The sequence below is a fragment of the Pocillopora verrucosa genome, chromosome 1, assembly GCF_036669915.1.
Source record: "Pocillopora verrucosa isolate sample1 chromosome 1, ASM3666991v2, whole genome shotgun sequence".
In the NCBI taxonomy this organism is placed as follows: domain Eukaryota; kingdom Metazoa; phylum Cnidaria; class Anthozoa; order Scleractinia; family Pocilloporidae; genus Pocillopora; species Pocillopora verrucosa.
Window position 1 is genome coordinate 23,941,336 of NC_089312.1, and position 22,141 is coordinate 23,963,476.

General features: G+C 36.4%; 2 protein-coding genes across 4 annotated transcripts in view; one reads left to right on the forward strand and one right to left on the reverse strand.

Annotated features, from left to right (window-relative positions):
• Nucleotides 1–1,386: 1,386 nt before the first annotated feature.
• LOC131796793 (tetraspanin-17-like) lies at nt 1,387–9,172 on the reverse strand. Its single transcript, XM_059114395.2, has 8 exons — nt 8,998–9,172; nt 7,367–7,555; nt 6,877–6,951; nt 6,573–6,668; nt 6,239–6,349; nt 4,653–4,703; nt 3,745–3,861; nt 1,387–3,564 (listed from the first exon to the last, which is right to left on the reverse strand). The coding sequence occupies exons 1-8, from the start codon at nt 9,067–9,069 to the stop codon at nt 3,481–3,483; spliced, it is 795 nt and encodes a 264-aa protein (XP_058970378.2). The 5' UTR covers nt 9,070–9,172; the 3' UTR covers nt 1,387–3,480.
• A 1,451-nt stretch (nt 9,173–10,623) lies between these two features.
• The window catches only part of LOC131796670 (tyrosine-protein phosphatase non-receptor type 13), a 41,153-nt gene continuing 29,635 nt past the window's right edge, over nt 10,624–22,141 (forward strand). For all 3 annotated transcript variants that reach the window (XM_059114273.2, XM_066164363.1, XM_066164361.1), the window contains exons 1-19: nt 10,624–10,793; nt 13,785–13,894; nt 14,715–14,871; nt 15,571–15,666; nt 15,858–15,943; nt 16,155–16,220; nt 16,724–16,816; nt 16,959–17,045; nt 17,592–17,663; nt 18,009–18,195; nt 18,294–18,659; nt 19,004–19,244; nt 19,636–19,828; nt 20,210–20,278; nt 20,719–20,802; nt 20,930–21,020; nt 21,242–21,312; nt 21,385–21,458; nt 21,855–22,038. In XM_059114273.2, the coding sequence (XP_058970256.2) occupies nt 14,739–14,871; nt 15,571–15,666; nt 15,858–15,943; nt 16,155–16,220; nt 16,724–16,816; nt 16,959–17,045; nt 17,592–17,663; nt 18,009–18,195; nt 18,294–18,659; nt 19,004–19,244; nt 19,636–19,828; nt 20,210–20,278; nt 20,719–20,802; nt 20,930–21,020; nt 21,242–21,312; nt 21,385–21,458; nt 21,855–22,038 (2,193 nt within the window). In that variant the 5' untranslated portion in view covers nt 10,624–10,793; nt 13,785–13,894; nt 14,715–14,738. The remainder of the gene's footprint in view (nt 10,794–13,784; nt 13,895–14,714; nt 14,872–15,570; nt 15,667–15,857; nt 15,944–16,154; nt 16,221–16,723; nt 16,817–16,958; nt 17,046–17,591; nt 17,664–18,008; nt 18,196–18,293; nt 18,660–19,003; nt 19,245–19,635; nt 19,829–20,209; nt 20,279–20,718; nt 20,803–20,929; nt 21,021–21,241; nt 21,313–21,384; nt 21,459–21,854; nt 22,039–22,141) is intronic.

Sequence of the window (22,141 nt, forward strand, 5' to 3'; positions counted from 1 at the left end):
TTAAATAATAAAAAAAAGCACCAAAAAAAATGTCCATTACGTCTTATATCAATAGGTCTCTCAAGTAAATCACAGAGTAAATATTACAGATACGTCAAAAAATTCTGATACGAAGTCACAGTTCCGGCACTTAAGTTATTTTACTGGCCAGATTTTAACGTAAGGGTATAATCAGGCAGTCCACCCTGACTGGCCAAGAAATTTTCACGACCCTTCGATGCAGTGTTAATTGTAAAAGAAATTTGAGTGCAGTGTAAACTATTGACTGTTTACAATGATACTCTTAAATGTTGTGACCTTTCTGAATATACTTTGCATCATGAAATGTTATGTAATGTAGAGTGATGTTAGTTAAGTAATTTTCAGTTGTTAACGTGTTAAAAAAGACAGAGGACTAAAGCTTGGCTACTTACAAACAGTTGTGCTATCAACCACAACATTCAGACTAGGTTTTCCAGTGATAACAAGTAGCTTGACAAACTTCCCAACCAAGGTCGCGATTAAATCGCACTTTAGTTTTCCCCAATGACGTCATTTCATCATGTCAGGGGCAACGGAATGCGCAAATTATACGACCGTATTCCACTTTAGTAAAGGGCAAAAATACGGACGGGAAGTGCAAGACCAAAATTGCTACACTTAAAGATCCAAATTTTGATCCTTTTTCCGCCCTTTAAGCAAAGCACTTTTAAGCGCGTCAGATTATTTCGTTCGTCATAGGAACACTTCAATGGTTCTGTTTGTGTTATTTTACTCTTTCACGCATGTTCAGATAAGGCCAACATTCTAAAAAAATAATAAAAAAATTCAATAATAAATCCCTTATCATGATGTTTTAACGTATAATACAAGCGGACATTTTGCTCGTTGCTTGTATTTTGTCTCGCCCTTACGAGACTCGGGAAAATACCACGCAAGAAACAAATTATCCGCGCGTATTGGATGTTAAAGTCAGTTAAGTGATACCATTGAGCCTTGGTCCAGCGTTAAAAGGTGACTTACGCGATTCTTTTTGAACCAATGAGTCAAATATATACACCTTATTCGATGGTTTAAGCGGTCACCCACAGGTTCGACTGTAAGAGATAAATCTAAAGATGGTGACATATGGAACACCCCGTGAGGTAGACCACGAACATACCAGGTCCATATAAAAATCTGACACTAACAGAGATCACGTATTCGAGACCGCCAGCTCGCTTCCAGTTATCTAATACTGCGAACAATTTTTCTTGAAAACGAGGGGTGGGAGGGGATGGTGAATCACAAGGACTCTACGCCTATGCCTGTACCCTTGTCCGCTCCTTGGGGCCTGGAAAAAGGGTAAAAGAGAACTGACATGATACCTTGACGCTAGAGTAAAGGAAATAATTCCAAAGAACTTAATGATATAAAAAAATTTGTTTTATTAGTACTTTGTACAATGGCCTTCAAATTGGTATTTCTTGCCAAATTATATAAATGCACTAATACAACTATCCTTCAATGCATGGATACAAATGTTTCTGTAACTTTCTTTTCAAATAGAAGCAGAACATACAGATTTAGCTTGCGGGCAGGCCCGCATCAGTAGCGCTGTACGAGTCGAGGAGAGGTTTGACGGGGGTCTGGCTCTAATAATGATTAACAGAGCTAAACCCCTTGCAGACTTCCCGCCGGCTTCTGTTGCTAAGTCCTCATACCTTCCCGCGGACGAGGAAATGCACAAACAATGAGGGCCTGCCAACAGACCTTTTTTCGGTTGCGTTTTGTTTTCACGTTTAAAATATTTGAGAAAATCTTAACTCTAAATAAAGCCCACTTAATGAATACAATGCTTCCCTTGATTCTTCAACAAGGCTTACTATAATGATTTAAATACTGTATGCTTTCCAAGAAATAAAGCCAACATTCTTAAGCCAAAAAAAGTAAATGTAGTAGTTGGTAGACATTAAAATTCGCATAAAATCAGTAGAATCGAAATTTCACAAGACAACATATGTTTCTAGGAATTAACCAAAAAATTCATTTTTAAGACGCTGAAGCAAGATTGAAACTATTTCTGGAACGCTTTGACATTAACCAAACAACCGAAATGTCTTTGTTGTTGCCTTAAAAACCAAACGGTACCGACAAGAGATCTGAAGAAAGCGCTTGGAAAGAGAACTTTCAAGTTCCGGTTGACATCTCTCTACTGAAGCCCGTATTTTCTCACAAAATTAAAGGGAAATTGAGGCACTCCTTACTGAAAGAAATTTTTTGTCCGCCGGCGCACAAAAAATACTATCTGAGTGCAACAGGCAGTATTCAACAAAATTCTGACCTGGATAACAAACTTCTTACCCTTTCATCATCCATTCCCTTGTGTGCTAGCCAGTAGCCTCCTCGTCCATCGGTCTCAGCCGACAATCTTCCTTAACCTTGCCTTTTCTCAGATTATTCGTTATTCTACATCAAATTATTAATATGCCTGGCTTCAAGCCAGTCCTTCTTTCATCTTAATTAGTACAGAACGATTTTAATGAACCAAGGAAATTCAAAATAAAGTGCAAGTAAGTAACCTAACAACAAGGTGAAGGTCTATTTTTGACAGACAGTAAAAATAACTCAACTTGTATTCTTTAGCAAGTCACGCGTTCTGATTTGCCTACTGAATCGATGTCCACATTGGTAAGCTCCAGTCCGTTCGTGAGAAAACACGAACGTTTCGCTTACAACCAATCGCGCAAAAAAAAAAAAATTTGCAAAGGGACACCAGTATATTTACCTGTAAGTAATGCGAGTCTCACTTATAGGAACTGACTTAGATAGCTGACCCGGGGTGTTACCCCTTATCGAGAGAGTGACTATACGTTTTATAAGCAGACTTTCTGTACTAAACATGCCGATGATAAAGAGAATGCTTTGCTATGGAGTGGCAATGTCAAAAAAAAAACCACCACAATTAACGAACTTTCTCATCCATAATATTATACCTAAATTTTCACATGCTCTACAAAACAAATAATAGATTATGCAGTAAAGATGTGCTCTGAGTTAGGCTGACCTGATGAAGATGTCTGTTTCGAAAAAGAAAAAAAAAAAACAAAACAAAACAGGGCACCCATTTACTTTAAGCACAACTTGCAGTAAAACAAGCGATAAGAATGTTCCAAACAACCCAACAGATTAAACAAAATATGCTATTTTTTGGTTATTTATATTAAATTTTCCTTTTTTGCTGCATAAGTTCTGTAATATCATCTTTCTATAAATGAGTCTGGACTAACAAAATACCAAAACAATATATGTAGCTCCCAGAAGAGCTCTGGGTTTTTAGTCTGAAAACCGAGACCTCAACATCACCTATCTCACTACTATGAAATTATCTAAGTTACATATTTCATAATAGCATAGCTCACAGATTGTATTTAAGCTGCATGTAGTTAGATCATACGTATGTAAAAAATGTAGAAAAAGCTTTTTGCATGATGCATTATACCCTTTAAGTAAAGAGGTATCTCAGTTGTAGTAGTCCCTGTCCCATCTGGACTTCTGCATCTTTATATCTGTTATAAGGCTGTTTGCAAAACAAATTCCCATAATCTGCGACAAAAACGTGCAAATAAATTAGACACTTTTGTCAATGCTCTATCATTCCATACAAGATTCTTGGCAAAAGCTGTGAACATGATTGCACAAAGTCGTTCTCCTTCTCCCAGGTCTGTACTGTAGCTCCATAATGCATACCACAATTCAATTAACAGACAATTTTAAAGAACTCACCTGCACTAGGGCCAAACCAACTGCAATCCCACCGATTATTATTAAGTTCTCCTTAAACCAGTCTCTGACTGCTGCAATACAGCCTTTGATGTAAATGACCTTACTCCTTTCTGTATCCTGAATCAAAAAATAGACCTGTTAGTGGAATCTTTCTCGTTAGTGATGCATACCAAACATAACACCATTCAGTTCAACTGATGTTGAATGTTGACATGAGAGCTGAAAATGAGGCTAAATGTTTTATTTTTTAGCATTTGTAATGTCTTTTTAAAATAACTGGGAACTAAAGCATCCTAATCAAAAAAGTTTGAGATTATTATATAGAGTTGACATGGTTGTCAGTGGCATAAATTAAGTATCACAGAATGTGCATAACTGTTTCAAAAATTTAATTAGAAAATTCCATTGTTAACCAGAGTGCATAATTACTTTAACAATACCATTTGTTTCATTTCATGGCACATACATTGCATACTTCAATTACATGCGTAGTGAAAATTCTGAAAATTCTCCTTCAAGCAAATTGGTAGTAGAGAATTGGAATACCACTACAAGGGTGGAATTCAAAAGATTATATTTTCTTTTTTGTCTCAAAATTGTAACAAGTTCACCTTCCTATATCCTAAAGTTTTGTTACTTTTATTAGCTAGTAGACTATCATCCGTTAAGCAAGATAGACAGCAAAAAGACAATTGACCCTTTACACTCCAACATCAGTATGCATATTCTCCATATAGTTCCCTAAACATTTCCTAAGGCGCTGACAAGGAGAATTTGTATAACAATCAAGAGCTTCTTTAGTTAGTGATCAGTTCCTTTATTCTCCTAACCTTAGTGTTTGATTCAGGGGTGATATGGTGAGGAGAAATTAGATGCCAGCCACTATTAGGGGTTAAAGGGTTACTTACGGTATATGAAGGTTTTCTGATCTTATATCCACACTGTGTGTTTAGGGTATCCTGTAAAAAATAAACTCTTCGACATAAGTACATGTACACTTTAGTGGATACAACAAAAGCCTCTAACCTTGTTGATGGGCAGTATATTTGATAGAAATTTAATGCCAAAGAGCTACTTTTCAATGTGGCTGGATAGAAACCTTATAGCAATAAAATTCAAGTCCTCCAAACTCTTTTTAGTACCTTTCATGGGTGAATGTTTCCCTGGAGTCAACGTACAGAGAAAAAATGTTTCTCTATGGTTACAATTCATGTTTTCATTTCCATATGCTCGTGGATTATCTACATGAAATCTATCTGAAATTTTGTTCTATAACTGAGCTCCTTGTTGTCAGTGACACTTTATTCACTAACAAGAGAGGCAAACTTGATAGGTACTCCATGTGACTATGGTACGCTCTGTATAAATGCATGTACACCTGTGTATGACTGATGTCATGACAACATGAGGTAAGCTCTGTATAAATGCATGTACACCTGTGTATGACTGATGTCATGACAACACCAGGTAAGCTCTGTATAAATGCATGTACACCTGTGTATGACTGACCTCATGACAACATGAGGTAAGCTCTGTATAAATGCATGTACACCTGTGTATGACTGATGGCATGACAACACCAGGTAAGCTCTGTATAAATGCATGTACACCTGTGTATGACTGACCTCATGACAACATGAGGTAAGCTCTGTATAAATGCATGTACACCTGTGTATGACTGACCTCATGACAACACCAGGTAAGCTCTGTATAAATGCATGTACACCTGTGCATGACTGACCTCATGACAATACCGGGTAAGCTCTGTATAAATGCATGTACACCTGTGTATGACTTGACCTCATTACAACTTGAGGTAAGCTCTGTATAAATGCATGCACACCTGTGTATGACTGACCTCTACAACATGAGGTAAGCTCTGTATAAATGCATGTACACCTGTGTATGACTGACCTCTTGACAACATGAGGTAAGTTCTGTATAAATGTATGTACACCTGTGTATGACTGACCTCTTGACAACATGAGGTAAGCTCTGTGTAAATGCATGTACACCTGTGTATGACTGACCTCATGACAACATGAGGTAAGCTCTGTATAAATGCAGGTACACCTGTGTATGACTGAACTCTTGACAACACCAGGTAAGCTCTGTATAAATGCATGTACACCTGTGTATGACTGATGTCATGACAACACCAGGTAAGCTCTGTATAAATGCATGTACACCTGTGTATGACAGATGTCATGACAACACCAGGTAAGCTCTGTATAAATGCATGTACACCTGTGTATGACTGATGTCATGACAACATGAGGTAAGCTCTGTATAAATGCATGTACACCTGTGTATGACTGATGTCATGACAACACAAGGTAAGCTCTGTATAAATGCATGTACACCTGTGTATGACTGACCTCATGACAACACCAGGTAAGCTCTGTATAAATGCATGTACACCTGTGTATGATTGACCTCATGACAACACCAGGTAAGCTCTGTATAAATGCATGTACACCTGTGTATGACTGACCTCATGACAACATGAAAATGGTACACCACAAGCCTCTGCACCTGGAGAGGAACAGTTAAAGTATATGTTTCTTTGCCAGTCATTGTAAGTTTCTCCACCACAACACTTGAACTGCAACACGAAATAAACAAATTCAGAACGTGCAAAATCTGTATGAGGCCTTTTAATTAGTTATAGAGTATAGATCAAAGCTTCCCATTTCAATTTCAATAAATCATGACTCACAGCTTTTCTTCATTAAGTTGGCTGATTATTGTTAAAAAAAAGAAAAAAAGCAACATAAATATCTTCATGTTACTTGTTAATATGAGTATTGGATCAAAATCACAAAAACCTCTTGTTGAATTCCATCAATAAAACTCTGTAGATCCACATTGTCCCTGTAACTCTCAATGGTTTCATCTATTTTCTTCTTTACAATACCTTCAACCTGAAATTCAACAAACAAACTGATCTTCAGTCAAGGAACCAATTTCTACAGTTATCATCTTAAAGAACTTGGTGGCACCCACAATATTGCATGCAAGCCGAGAAGTTGACAGTAGTTGTTCTCTAGAATAAAATAAACTGACAAAATGAATGAATATAGTGATTTTTAAATCCCCTTCTCTTCCCCTTAAATAAAAAACAAAACTTACCTTATCTTGAAACACAAAGACAAAAATTCCCAGAGATAATTCAAGGAAGAATATGATTGCCAGGACAATTGAAAACTGAAAAGAAAAAATATAGATCAATAGATGGAATTAATACCGTACTACCATAGAAAGGTACACGTAATGTTCTGAGATTGAAGTAAATGACTTTAACTACAGACACCTGTTTAAATACATGATAAGTGCCAGTTGTAAATAATGGATCTATGGCCATCAATGTGGCTGGACAAATCTTAGAAATAAAATCTTGGATGACAACAAGAAAAGTTAAAATGCCTTATAAATGGCGGAAATCCATATTTGGTGCCATACTTGAGAAGCTCTGAAAACTGACAGAATAGGAATAGGATGGTTCAGTTAGCCAGGCTCAACCTAGCTTAGTTGATTTAATAAACACACAATTTCCCCTGTGTCAAAAGTTATGTCTAGACTACACTGTAGCAGATACAGACTGGAGACAACATAAGCTTACAAACTTCAGAAGGCAAACATTTTCTCTCAAAGCACCGATGCAACCAGTGAATCCAAGGATAAACATGATCCCTCCAGTTATGATCAGTGCAAAGGCTGGGTCCATAACAATGTCATTAAAGAAGCCTTGATATCTGGTCTTTTCAAATCGTGCATAGAGGCCAACACCAGTTGTAAGGCCTCCAATCAGCTACATATATGATAAAAAACAATTTATTAGATAAGTAATGTAACTTATGTAGTTTGGTTAGTAGAAATTTTAGTTTTCTTTGGCTGTATACTGGAACCTTAGAGTATAGAACCCGAAAGTCTAAGGTTTGATTCCTCATAGGGACTCAAATTTCTCCTACATCCAACACTTCCTGTAAGATGCAAAACATGTTGTTCTGACCCCTGTTGTTCAAGGTTCAGATATCACAATCCACTGGATAAATCTCTATCCTGTGAATAATACTTCACCTTTTGCTATCACTTATCTGCTGGATAACAATTTATCCACGGAATAGCATTATCTGCCCTTTATACAACTGGGCCCTGAAGTACAGAACTTTACTCTAACTGATGGTAATATTGGCAATACAATAATCCTAAGTGAAATCTAATGTGGCCAATATCCAACACACTTCAAAAGTTTATCATGGAATGTTCAGAGTTTGACAGTTATTCAAATTTGGACAAACTCAACTTCTGTACAATAAGAAAACAAGATATCTGTACAAAATTCTCGGACAGGCTTCTTTTTTCGCTGGCAATAAACCATGGGACTCTTTTATAAGTACAAGGATGATAACTAAAGACATGCAAAGACCTGCACAATGGATAGTTGAAGCTAACCAAAGACTCAAGAAGAGATAAATTTATAACCACCCTAGAAAAAAAAAACAAATGAACAATTTCATGTGCTACAGCCACGATAAATATTAAGAGGTGAAAATTTCAATCCACCTCTAAATATCACAAGAGACAAGTGAGAACTTGTACACATGCACATGTCCCAACATAGCATGGAATTTGATCACTCTCAGATTTACTGATCATTCTTAAGGAAAGGAGAAAACAAACAAAAAAAGGACTGCTGATATAAGGCGAAAATTGTGAGAAATATTTTATATTTTCATCAAATTTTCCGGAAAGAAATATTGTTCGTGTTAAAGTTTGACCGACACACAAGTGACAACGCAAATATTCGTTGGAACAACATTAAATAACATTTTCACAAATTAACTCAACAATAGTAAACTTTCCATATCATTCTACCATCTCGGCTAATTCTACGTTATTTGAATGAGGTGAGAAATCGTTTCTGACCACGCAAAACGGGACATAACTTGATACTTTCTTAATTACGGCATTAGTAGTATGGTTTAGGTAGTGTCCTATGTGATTCATACTAATACAGCTCCGTGTCAAATTGATAAAATAACCTAAATGCCGCTTCAATAACTCGTTCTGTCCTTTCCTTGAAACAATTGATGCAAAACCAAACTCTACGATAGAAAACGATGGAAAACACGATAAACGAAGCAATCAACAATATGCATGGCTTATTTGTATTCAATTTCACAAAAGAGCCATGTCGCTTTAGTTGTCAACAAATCTCATAGTATGTGTACATTTCTTTCAAAAACTTACCCAGAAAAACACATTGAAGAAGAAGAGAAGATACTTCACACAACAGCTAACTTCTGTAGTTTCCCTAGGCATCGTTAATGGTGTGAAAGTCACAAATTTACAGTATACAGGAAATAGGGAAGTCTGATGAAACGTTTAGTGCGTACACCCGGTCGAAACTTTGGAAACAAGTGGTAACCAGTTTCTTCTCGGTAAATGCATAGAGCCCGCCCACAGCTGCGATGACATCACCGCAACATTTGGCCATCATGTTGCTAGGTGACATCAAGGAGCTAGAAATATGCAAAACTTTACCTTAATCTCCCATAATCCAATATCTAAACATCTTAATGTTTTTTGCAATAATCTCTTGCGTTTCCCTAATGTCACCAGGGTGGTTGAGCACGTTTCCCGCTCTCTGGATAAAATATCAGTTCTTTTGCGCTGCTATGTCGTGATCATTTTAGCATGGGCGAGGATTGAGGGGGGGGAGGGGAAGGGGTTAGTAACATACTTACCTTACGGGGGAAGAATGCTCTTTCCGGAAGAGATTTATATGATGGATTCGAAAAAAGATGTATTTCACGGGCCAAATGGGTGATTCATGCGCATTACCCGAGAAAAAGTGAAATGAGAGTGGTTCGCTCCATTTTGTCAAAAAACTTGGGGCTGGTTAATATAAAGCTGATTTCTAATTATTTGAGCCGTGGTTTAAGATTATTAGCTGATCTCGAGATTTCTTTATAGATGGATTGTTTGATGTAAATAAGCATTTTTCACCTCTTAGCTTTAAGCCTTCTTCACCCTTCACAAATGCCAACATTTGAGTGGAGTGTTCTCTTAATTGAAGATCTAGAGCGTGGTTTTGCTGGATGGCGGTTACTATCTTTTAAGATAACCAGTTCTTTATTTAATTCTAGCCTTACTTTGCAGTTGAAAGAAGTGTCTCAGCTCAAGGCGATTTAATTAAGGGGCGAAGTACTCCTCTTCGTTCTTCGCTCCATGCCTCTATCAAGTCCTGTAGACTTGCTAAATGCCCATAAGAGGCTCGTATTAGAGGTTGTGTATGCATTTGTAGTGTTTTCTTTACATAGGTAAATGACAGAAAAAGAATTTATTCAAAAAATTATTACGTGGAAGGTAAGTGAATAGGGTTAAAGAATAATGCGTTTGGACGGCTGGACCTCGATACGGAGTGAAATTTTTGATTCAACGATTAGGCAAACAATTTTACATTTAGCCAACATTTCACTCTTGATGCAATTTGGGAAGGGAAGGGTTAACCTTTGTGTACCAAATTTGATAACTTGTCTCCTACCAAGCAAGGACAAACTCTCTCGCGTGACTGAGCCCACGGTTTCGGCCGCTTACTTGTGATCGATGAGTGTGATGTGCTATTATTCAGCTCTGATATGCTCGATCTTGTCGAAATTTTCTTTGCCTTTTCGTCCTTCGCTTTCTTAACAGTTCTGGAAGAAGAAATTTGATCTTTCCCGCGGGGTATTATGCTGCTTGCGTTGGCGGAATACATTTGAAAAACGAGCCAAAACAGCCGCGATGACTCATTGGCGTGGAATCAATTGATCACATGGGTTTTTTAGTCCAATCACAGTTGAGCATTTATCGTTGTCTTTGAGCTGTTGCATGGCCGCTTGTTTTTTACCGAAAATTTACAACAACTCAATTGGATTGACAGTTATTTTTAGCACCAGGTGCATCAGTACAGAAGGATTTTTAGCCCTGTTTTGCAGTGTGTGATACAGTGCACTGGAAGATTTTCGTTTTGGGTTGATTCGGCATTTGTCTGGCAGGTTGCGGTGAGTGTACGTTATAAATTTTACTATGAGGTTCTTGTGGTTTCGTTTTCGATCGCTCAGATATAGAGGATTTTGACCATGATGCACACGTAACGCACTGAACCTTCAGATTGATTGCCGAATTATTTTTTTATACTGAATCGACCACAGTTTGAAAAAATTAGTGTGGCAGGTTAATCGTTGTGGCATAAAATTTTGGGCCTTCAATAATGCAATGGAAATCCACTTATTTACAAGAATGATTCCCGCATTTTTAGTTATATGCATTTGCAGGTGGTGTATTTTATCGTTACTTTTGCTTTGAACTATTAGAGAGGAAGATGTCAAAAAGAACAGTATCATTTTATTCTGCTCGTTAGAAGGTTGTGGCAAAGAATAATGTTGTCAGAGTAAAACCCTAATTTTCCCATGGTAACAAACTTGGTGAAAAGTAAGCTATTATACGCGGTTATTTTGGAATCAGAAAGCAGGATATTTCTTTGCACTTTCAAGTAATCTGTTGGTGGTAATATCAGCAAACCCAGTATCTAGCTCTGATGCATTTTTAAACTGGTAAGGAAAAAGAAGTTGAAATCGCAACATGATCTAAATACGAAAATATTCACTCATTGTGTACACACTATTCAAAAATCAGGAGAACAGGGTAAACAGTTTTCGTTTTAGATTATAGCCCGTGCATATCGTTAAAGGATGTTAATTGCTTTGCCATTTACGTTTGTCGTTCAGATGTGTATTTATAGTTAGTCGCTAAGCTCAAAATTAATTCGTTTCCATTTAGAGGCGACATTATGTAAAGAGTCGTGTAAGTATTTGTATCCAAGGGTCAGTGGTCAGGATGCACTACAAATTTGTGCCATCTTCTTTCCTCTTCTGTATAGTTTGCATATCGAGTCTTTTTGCTTAAGGGTAATGTAAGGCAGTAGTTTGTTACAATGCACCCATTTAGCCAGCTACTAATTTGAGAATAACAGATCATTGTTATTACAGTCAATGAATATTGCCAGAATCCAACCACCTGACCAAAACTGAATTTCTTTCTTCAACTTTATTCTGTAGTCATTGTACTTTCAGCCACACAGCTTCAATTAAGCCTGTTTTTTCAAGGGATGTACATTCACTCTCTCTGATGAAGGGCTAATACATCAGCTTTAAAATTCTTTACAGTGGCCAATCTACCTTATCAACTCAATTGAGTCCTCAAGAGGTCCTGTAATTCTGTCATCATGATGTGGTTTTTTTAGCATTCTGAATTGGCCCTGAAATTTCTGAAACATAATATTGCTTATGGTATATTGATGCTCAACTATGAGTGTTTTGTTTTTCTGAAAGTTAAATGTACTTGACCATTCAGTGCTCTATGTAGGCAGAAGTTGTTGGGTTTAGGAAATCAATCTAGTTTATTGCTGAAACTGCTGTTGATTGGTTATGGAAATTGAAATGCTAGTAAGTACTTGGAGTACTGAGAGTTTAGTATTACTTTTTTTTACAAAGTGGTCATCGTTGTAATATTATCTTAGGTATGAAATAATTGAAGTGTGAATATCACATCGGGTACTCACAATTATTTTGTTTACATTTTGATAGTGAATTTGCAATGGCTTTGACAATATCAGTTTCAAAAAGGGTTTCAGGGATTAGTGATATCCATAGGAACATTTTAGAAATGCAGTCTATAGTATAGTGGTACACAAAATGTTAGGATTACATCAGTAGGTACAATTGCTGATGTGTGATTTCCTTTTTACAAGTACAGAAAGTAGGTAGGTTTCCCGTTAAAGATACTTGCACATGGATCTTTTGCAACCTTTTCACTATTTTGTACCACACTTACTCATTTATTTCTTTAGCATTATATTTTTAATGCATGATATTGATAAGATGTTTCATGCTAGATCAGTATTATATTGTATGCTGCTGAGAGCTCTCTATTGGTGAAGTAAGTTAATCAGGCTGTTTTACCTGTTCATGTACCAAGTATTCAGAGGAAGGTATACATGAAATACTCTATTTCTTCTTTTCTGACATTAGGTACATGTATCTATCGGTATATATCATGTGTTTAGTTTTACCTAATGCTATTTTCAGGCATGGTGAATGTAGTTGGCAATCTCATAGCTCAAGTTCTGATACTAAGTCATGCAGGAAGTTTAAATACAACATTTTTTGTGCTGTTAAGGATATTTGGATAAAGCTGATTAAAGGAAATTCTGAAGTACAAAGTGAGATATCAATTGTGTTATACAGTCAAATAGTTTGAGTGTAAAATAACATTATTTCCCCCTGTATCTCTGGCTTTGAATTTTGTCCAATGACAGTAAGAAGATTGTTATAAGATTGTTGCAAGAAGACTTAAGACAATTTTCCTTGCAATGGTTTTTGGAAATGTTCAACTCTAACCTCCTTTGTTGTAATTTGCTTTAATCATATTGTAGGGTTTATCATGGTTTTACCATTTTGCTCTCTGAGAGAAATTGTCTGAAAGTGAATAATGTATCCCATAGACATAAAAGTGGAGAACTTTTAATGCCAAATGTGTAATATTCCAACTGGTTATTGGATTGTTTTGAGAATGAGCAGTAAATTTCTGGTTAATCCTGTTGAAATTATTACTTTTAGCTCCTTTATCAGTAATTTTTTAATTCTGTGATGATTAAGATCTGCAATTGAACAATCACTTGAATTTGAAAGTATCATTAATAGTTGTGATAGTGACACACAGTCACTAGCTATAGTATTGTCTCTTTGTAGAGCACTTCACTTGAAATAACAAAAATATATCACTACTTGTTAATTTTGTTTGCAGGTTGAGCAGCTTGTTTAATTAGATGCACAGTTGGACAAATTCTTTTTTGCACAGTATGCTACTATGGTTCCTGAGTGCATTAATTTTTTGGAAGGTTCTACAGATTGTACTCAACAGTTTGAATAAACAGTCAGTACATAATTAAATTACTTGAAAAACTAACTGGTTGTACTACATTACCTTTGTAGAGATATGGACCTGAAGAAAAAAATTCTGATCAATGGTAAAGTTGCCTCCAGAAGATGAAGGAGAGAAAACTTGGGTACTTTCTTTTGATATTGAGACATTTTAGTCTAAGGTAACTTCACTGTTTTCTGAATCTGGTATATTTGTGATTGTCAGTTTGAATTTAAACCATTGCAATTTCATATGATATGCAATCGTACAACTTTTTGTTGCAGTGAAAAGCTGGTGGCAATTTTCTACAAGTGTTAATTGTACATAGTTCATTGCAACTGAAAAGTCATGTAAATTATATGAAATAACTCTTGGTGGCTCAGATTCTTATGACAAGTGAAGGAGTTTTCCAATATCTTAATGATCTCACTTGATCATTGTACATGTACATGAAACATGAACACAATGTGTCATGAACCTATTTTAGTCTCTTTGGGTGTTTAACAATGATGACTTGTTCTCCCACTTATTCTGATGAGATTAAGAATAAAATAGTGATGTAATACCATCACCTTATAAGCCTGAGTTTTACACCCAAGAGATAAGTAATAACTATGTAATGCTGTTAACTTGTTAATGGAGATGAAGATAAGAGAAAGAGGGTGCAAACATCAGATTTTTTTGCTCATTTACCCAAACTGAGGGCCTAGAACAGGCCATGTAATAACTGAACCATAAATATAGACTGACTGGAGATACCGTGTGCTTTGAATATAACTAAGGGTCTTCTAATGTGTGTTTGAGTTTGATGGGTAAAATCATTTGATAAATCTTCATAAATTGTGGTCATCTTTGAGGTCATATTATTTAAATAGTTAAAAAATAATGGTTGAAGTGCCTGACAAGCACTTTAAACAAAACCATTATTCAGTCAGCAAAATACCAGAATGTGAATATTTAAATACAAAAATAAATTTGCTATTTTATTTTTTAATGTTCAGCATACCAGGTTAGAGTTTACTGCCATGCCAGCTCTTACTGCAAATTCAGTGACTCTAGATGAAATTCTTGTGGTCCGTGCTGGTCCCCTACGTGAAGAAGAGCTGTGGGCATTGCTTTCCCAGTCTAGTGCAGCATTACAAGATGTGTTCATCAAAGGTAAACTGTGATATTTTTTCTTTAAAGATGTTCTTGAGCAGTGTTCTGCGGAAAAACCAGCAGCCATCTTTATCCCAGTCTTCTAGTTTTTGAAGGGCTTGTACTTAGCCAGGACAAAATGGTGTAATGTATCTTTCTTGATTTGAAGTAAATTGTTTTCTTTGCTCTATTTTGATTTATGTATGCAAAAAGTTTGTTTAAAAACTACTAAGAAGGTAATACAGTTCTGCTCAGATTATGTTAACTGTGCAAACTGTTTAAGTATAACTAAGGGGAATAGTTGCAGTGGAACAGATGCTTCTGCCCTTTGAGAACTCACTTGTTTCCTGCCCCTAACTGTTTTTTTCTTTGCCTGGATAATAAAATCTTTGGAAAACTCTGACCCATGTTTCTCTCAAAAAAAGCCTCAGACTGAATCTATTTTCCTTGCTTTGAATCATTAGTGCATAACTCCCAGTGACTCATGTTCCCTGTAACTCAACCTCCTGGAAACTCAAAACTGTTTCAATTTCCCCCAAAGTTTTCAGTCACAAGGTGTTGATGGTATTAATGAGTATAGGTATTTAAATTTTTCCATGAAGGTTTTAGTGGTGATGGCCATTTACACAAAGGTCATGTTTACACTCTTCAGGAATCTTGCCCACACTCAGTTGTTATTGATGAGTTAAAACAGGATTGCTGAATTTGTTTAACCTACAGGTAAAGCAAGAAGGAAAGGCCTTCTAACCTATACAATCACACCTGAAAGTTTACTTCTCTGTCATAATGGCAAAGTCAAGTTTTCACTACACACAGGTAATCTTCAAACCATTCAGAGCTGTTCAAGAACTATTTAGGTCTTTCAAGAAATGTTATAGTTTAGGTTGCAGACTTTTGAAACACAAAACAAGGGACTTTTTGCACAATCAATTTTTTGAAGTAGAAATAATGTTTTTCAATATACATATAGTACTGTAAATAATGGTTGACTGTGATTCATGTTTCAGTTTCATCAAAGAATCGCTCATATACAGCACCAGAAATGTACTCAAAACATGACAAACCTTTGGGAAGTGAGGGAACTCTGGAAAAGGTATAAGTCAGAGTGAATAAAATTCTTGAGAGTACACTGTAGTTATGTGACTAGATTTTTCTTGTTCAAGGTTTCCTTTTGGCTCCTTCGATAGGATTTGCCACTGTAGTTTAATTTTATGATGAGTTGATACATGTAGGTTCCCCAATCAAAAAATTACTTTACTAAAGTAGATTACTGGTTTAATTTTTTAAATTGTTATTGTTAACAGATCTGTATTTATTCTCTGGGAATGACACTGTATCATGCAGCTGAGTATGAGATCCCAGTAGGAAAGGTGAGAAACAGTTGACCCTTTGATTCATAGAACTGATAAACCTGTAACCTCTCCCTACAATGCTAATACATTATCTAACAAATAGGTGATGAGAACAGAGAAACTCAACAGGAGGAGGGTATTATCCTTTTTTAGCAAAAAAAAATCTCATTAGAACTGCGAGGCAGAGCTACATGTACGAATCAGATTATGGGAGTCAAAGAATTAACATAAATGTGTAGCAATCATCACAAGCTCCTGCTTGATAGCTACATACTGACCCACTCAGTGCTTGATTGTTCAAAAAGGGTGTTGTTATTGTAAGCAGTGAGATCGAGAAAATTTTGGGTTGATCATGGAACAAAAAATAGCCTTTTTTACTTCACCACTCAAATGTACTTGTAGTTAAAGTAAAACTGATTTGAAATTTTTGTCAGATTAATTGCATTTAACAAACAACTTTTTTTGTCCCTCAGATAAATTTCCTTTTAGTTCTCATCAGATGTTTTTGATTTTGTCTGCAGCCTGTGAATTTGAGTGAGACTTTAGAGAATGTTCTTCTCTCTATGTGTGAAGAGAGTTCACACTTACGAATTTCTCTGGTGAAAGTTATGGAAGTAAGTGCATGATCTTGTCAGAGTTCTTTTGGTGTTACTTACAGTGTATGAAAATTAATGCTACTGAATTTCCAAATGTTAAGAATTTAATTCCTCAAAAAATAATTTTTTTTCTAATTAAAACGATTTTCTATATTGACAGGTTTGTCATGCACATCGTAAAAGACGTCACTTTAATGACCTCATTGCATCCATGGTAGCAGCTGTTTTAGGTGATGAAGTACCTGATGTAAGTAGACTTTCTTCTATGCTCCCCATACCAAAACAAAACTGTGAATTAGGCTACATGAGATTATCCTTTAAGACTTTTGACTTTCTAGAGCTGCTGCATGCAGTAAAAGGGAAAAAAAAGCTGGAAGGTTCTTGATGGGCCCCATGGAATTTAAGGGAGCCCTATGTGAGGACCTAAGAATTATTTGTTCTTGAATATTTGTATGCTGGGTCCTAGAAGAATGGGGAAGAAAATAAACAAACAAACAGGGCTGACTGTTGATTGAAAATGATGGTGAAGGTTGATGCAGTGATTCATTTTTTGTTTTGTTTTGCTTTATTTTTGTGATAACTTACAGTAGAAATTATGCAGAGATAAATGCTCAGTGCAAAGTAAATATAATTTGCAGCTTGGCTGCATCATGGGTCCTGTAAGCAGTTTTTAGTACATCATTCTTTTTAAGCATGCCCCACATATTGCTGCTAAAAATTGAAGACCAATTAGGTGTTTGTAGGAGTAAAAGGTTCACATTTAATTCAATAATTATAATTTTATCTCTTGTAGAATGATGAAGAAGATCATAGTTCTGAGGAAGAAACAGTTCACATTAATCACTCTGAATTCTTGAATGGAGAGGTATAACTTTATTAGCTAAATTAAATGTCATTTTTAAATCAATTTTTGTACATGAGATCTAAAGTAGTAGTGACTTAATGGTAAGTGCTCTGAACTCCTGACTCTGGATCAAAAGTCTTGGCCAAGGTATTTTTATTACTGATTCACAGTGCTTCCCCTCATTGTCAAAGAAATCTGATGAGATGCTGGAAGGAACTCTTTGCTGAACCATCATTCCATTCCAGTGCTTAAAGCTTCCACTTGCAAGGCCTTTCTTGTGTTGAGTTAAACACTGATATGATCAAGTATTCTATTTAATAAGACTGTTCTCTTCTTTCTCTGCTAATAAATCCTGTCCATTCTCAGAGTCCATCTCCAATTGGTGATGAAGTCAGTCCAAGAAGCCTACCATCACCTCCACCCTCAAGGATCAGCACAAGAGGCCAGTCAACTTCAGAAGAATTGGTGGGATCAAATTTCAGACGATCAGGCTCACCAACTGAATTAGCCCTGATACCTCACAAAAGGGAGGCTCGGATTCCTCATGTTCTTGGTGAGTCTTTCATTTAGTATTTGCTCCTGTGGATAACACAGTAAGTAATAATTAGCATGCTAAATTTGCTAAATTATATCCAATTTTATTTACCATAGATAAATATAAGGACCACCTTGAGAGGGTTCGAAGAGAGCGAGGCCAACAATCTTCACCCAACAACCTCACAAACGGTTTCAACAGCATAGAGCAGTCACATCCAAGCTCATATGACCAGTCAGAAGTTATATCTCCTGATCAGTCATGGTCCAGGTCACAGGATCAGTCGAGACCCAGTAGCTCAGCAGCATTCCAGAATGGAACATCTTGGAAGCATCTACCACAGTCAAGCTCAAAAACATTGGATCGGCAAGCAACAACTTATGATGAAGATGACCTTAGGGATGGATATTTCAAGGGACCTGCAAAAAGTCTTGATTCAGAAGTACAATTGCAATCAAAACCTGACTTAGTTCCTGCAGCCAGTGAGTTGTTTCACCATGCCTGTTCTACTTAAAGTGTGCCTTCAGATTGTTCTCACCAATGATCTTACAATCTGTTAGGGAACAGAAACATTAGTAACATTACTAATGCTTTCCCTGAATTTGTATTTGCTGTGTCTGAGATCAGTAAAACAATATTTCTTAGAAGGCATTAAAATGTGTTTGAAACATTTAAAGTAAACATTTCTTTCAATCTTGTTAAGTCATCCCTCCAACATGCGAAAGCCTTAGAAACAAGTTTATTCTACTCACAAGGTTGCTGTAATAACACCCAGCCTGGAAGTATCAAAAAAAGATTTGTAAGTTGTTTTCTTCTCAATTGCCAGGAAGTTCAACATTGCATCGATATGACAGTGACACATCAATTACAGACACATCTTCCATGGTGTCGGGGCCACGTTCATCAGTGATGTCAGGGCGTTCATCAATGGTGTCAATCACACAAGGGAGCTATGCACCTGAGTCTTATATGACTGATGGTTATGAAAGTGAACCTTACCTCACCAGTATAGGAAGCTCAGCTTCAAGGGCTGCATTCAGGGATGGAAGAGATTCTCATACAATAAGGTTAGACATGCAGGGTTTTCACTAAGTTTTGAACCAGAGGTATGTTTATGAGAAGGAGGTAGTGTTGGGAATCTTGTTCAACAGTCAATATTTATCAGTTTCTTGGCTGCATTAAGTTATTGAGTAACTAGGAAGCCAGAAACTCTTTAGAGTTACTAACAAAGTACACATGCTGAGGCGTGAGAAAGGGACAATCAGTGCATTGGCTTGGGATTACTTTAGATGGGAATAACTCTGCTTTGCCCCAGACTTCCTCTTTGTAAATTGCTGGTCAGGAAAAACCATTTCTCATCTTTCTGGAAATACTTTGGATTGATGAAGCTAATCATTGCTCTTCATTAGAACATTCTAATGAGGCTTCTTTACCAATTTCTATTTGTTTATTTCTTAGCAACCGTCCATATTCTTCAACAATGGACCTGAGGAAACAAGTCATGACGCAACAAAGCTTACCAGCTGGAACTGATGAAGTGGATCATAGGGGTAAGATGCCACAGCGTTTCCTCTCTGTTCCTGACATACATGTCAGTGGTGATGCTCCAAAAGACAAGAGAGCCACAAAAGGATCAAGAACCAAACTTGGGGTTAGTTCAAGTAATCATGACATAACACTCTGATTTTGTTTCTTTTGTTTCTGTTATGTTGTGAAAGATAACAATTACAAAAGATCCATTGCAGTGTCATAATGACATGCATTATATGTAGACCAACAGGAGAGTCTGAAGTGGTTGGATAAATGAAGGTTTAACATCAAATTTTCTAGTGATGCTGGTCATATTGCAGGTTCAAATGCATGTTAGTTTGAGATGATTGCAATCTACTTTGAATTGTTAATCCTGAACAGAGGACAAGAATCAACAAACTATACTCACTTTTGCCCCTACTAAACTGTAATTTAAGATTGTTTTCAATTGAAAGCCTGACAGCACTTAGTTAATCTTTTACCAATGCTTTTCTCTTGGTAGGATTTCTTTGGTCCTGAGTTTGTTCTGGTTGAGAAAGACCCCAACCTGTCAGTTGTGAATATCTCACCTGTAAGTTACATAAAAGTCAGTCTGAGTAAAACCTGTAAAGTAGAGTACCTAATAACCATGGTAATAACCAGTTTAAAATCAATTATCTATTTTGAGACCATAACAGTCAATGCAACAAGTCACTGCTACATGTACATGTCACTGTGACAAACTCCTTCATGTGCATGGCTTTTAAAACAAGTTTATTTTACAAACATGTATTTCACCTTTGTGATGGTTGCACAAAATAAGACTAGTTTGAACTTGCAACTTATTGCAGAGAAAACATTTTGTGTCAGTGACATAGGTGCTCACAAAACTGCTGTTACAACAGTGTTCTCTATTTAATGTCCCTTTGGGTGTTCCATGCAGCATGTTGTTGGGTGAATTGTTCCTGGTTGCCTTAAATTTATTAATTTGTTACTATAATTTTATTTTTCTCATATATTCATGGTGATTAGAGGAAAGCAGGTTCTGTACCACATGGCAGACGATTAGTCACTGTAATTATGCTGAACAGACAAAAACTACAGATGATGATTGAGGTACTGTATTTTTTTGCTTTCTTCTTAAGTGCAACTTGTATCTCAATGCTGAAACTGTATTATCATGGCAACAAAGCTAATTTTCCCAAAACAAATTTAAATAAATGTGTGTGAATTATTCTTTCAGGTGACTTCCACCACTCAAGATTTATTTGAACAAGTTATCAAATATTTGGGACTAACAGAGAAGTTCTTTTTTGGCCTGACTCAGCTAAAGGGTGAGAGAAAATTTCAGAATGTCTCTATTAAAAGACAGTTGTTTATAGAGGAATAACAGTCTGGTGTGGTGTTGAAATGATAGTCACTGTCAGTGGTAATGCTGCATTTTCCATCACTGATACAATGCAAGTGCTTATTTGCCAAATATGATACATTCACACTGAACAAAATGCAGTTACATGGTATGACTTTCTACTAAAGTGTCCACTAATTTTTTCAGATGGTGAACACATCTTTTTAGACTTGGATGTGAAATTAGCCAAGTATGCCCCAGCAAAGTGGAAAGAAGAGGTAATACTTAATTTTTAAATGTCATTAATTTAAGTTTGCCACCTAACTAAACAATGCTTTTTTTCCCCATAGGGGAAGCAACCTGCAGAAAAGTTTCTCTTACACTTCAGAGTCAAATTTTATGTGGAAAGTGTTGCTCTCATCAGGTAATGTTTTGAACAACTCTCTACCTTGTATATTTTTTCTTAGTACCAGGCTAATATAATGACTCCTTCTAAAAGAGATGTAATGGGTTTCATTTTTGGTTGGCTGTCATGTATCAGATAAAGTCAGTTGTGAAAATTTACTTCCAAACCTTGGTCAATTGAATTTTCTCTTGAGCCTTTGCCTCCTTCCTTCCTTCCTTCCTTCCTTCCTTCCTTCCTTCCTTCCTTCCTTCCTTCCTTCCTTCCTTCCTTCTTTGTTTCTTTTTCTCTTTTTCTCTCTCTCTTTTTTTTCCATTCCCATTTTTTTCCCATTTTTAACCTTGGAAGAGAAATATTTGTTGAATTTTGTATTATTTGAGTTCATTTCAATGATAGGTATCTTCTTTCCCACTTCAGTAATCCACAGACCACTCATCAGTTCTACCTACAACTCCGAGAAAACATTTTGATGGGCCATCTTTACTGTCATGAGGAGGCATCATTTACCCTTGGAGGACTTGCACTGCAAGCAGAGACAGGAGACTACAATGATGCACTTGGTGATGAATACTTTCTTGCAGAACATTACATTCCAAACAAGGTACAAGTTTGTCAACTCTGTGCTTTTTATATACGACTGGGCAAAGTGTGATTTGTGTAGCATATACTAGTGAGGGCAATCTGGGTGTGCATTGGTTTTGCAC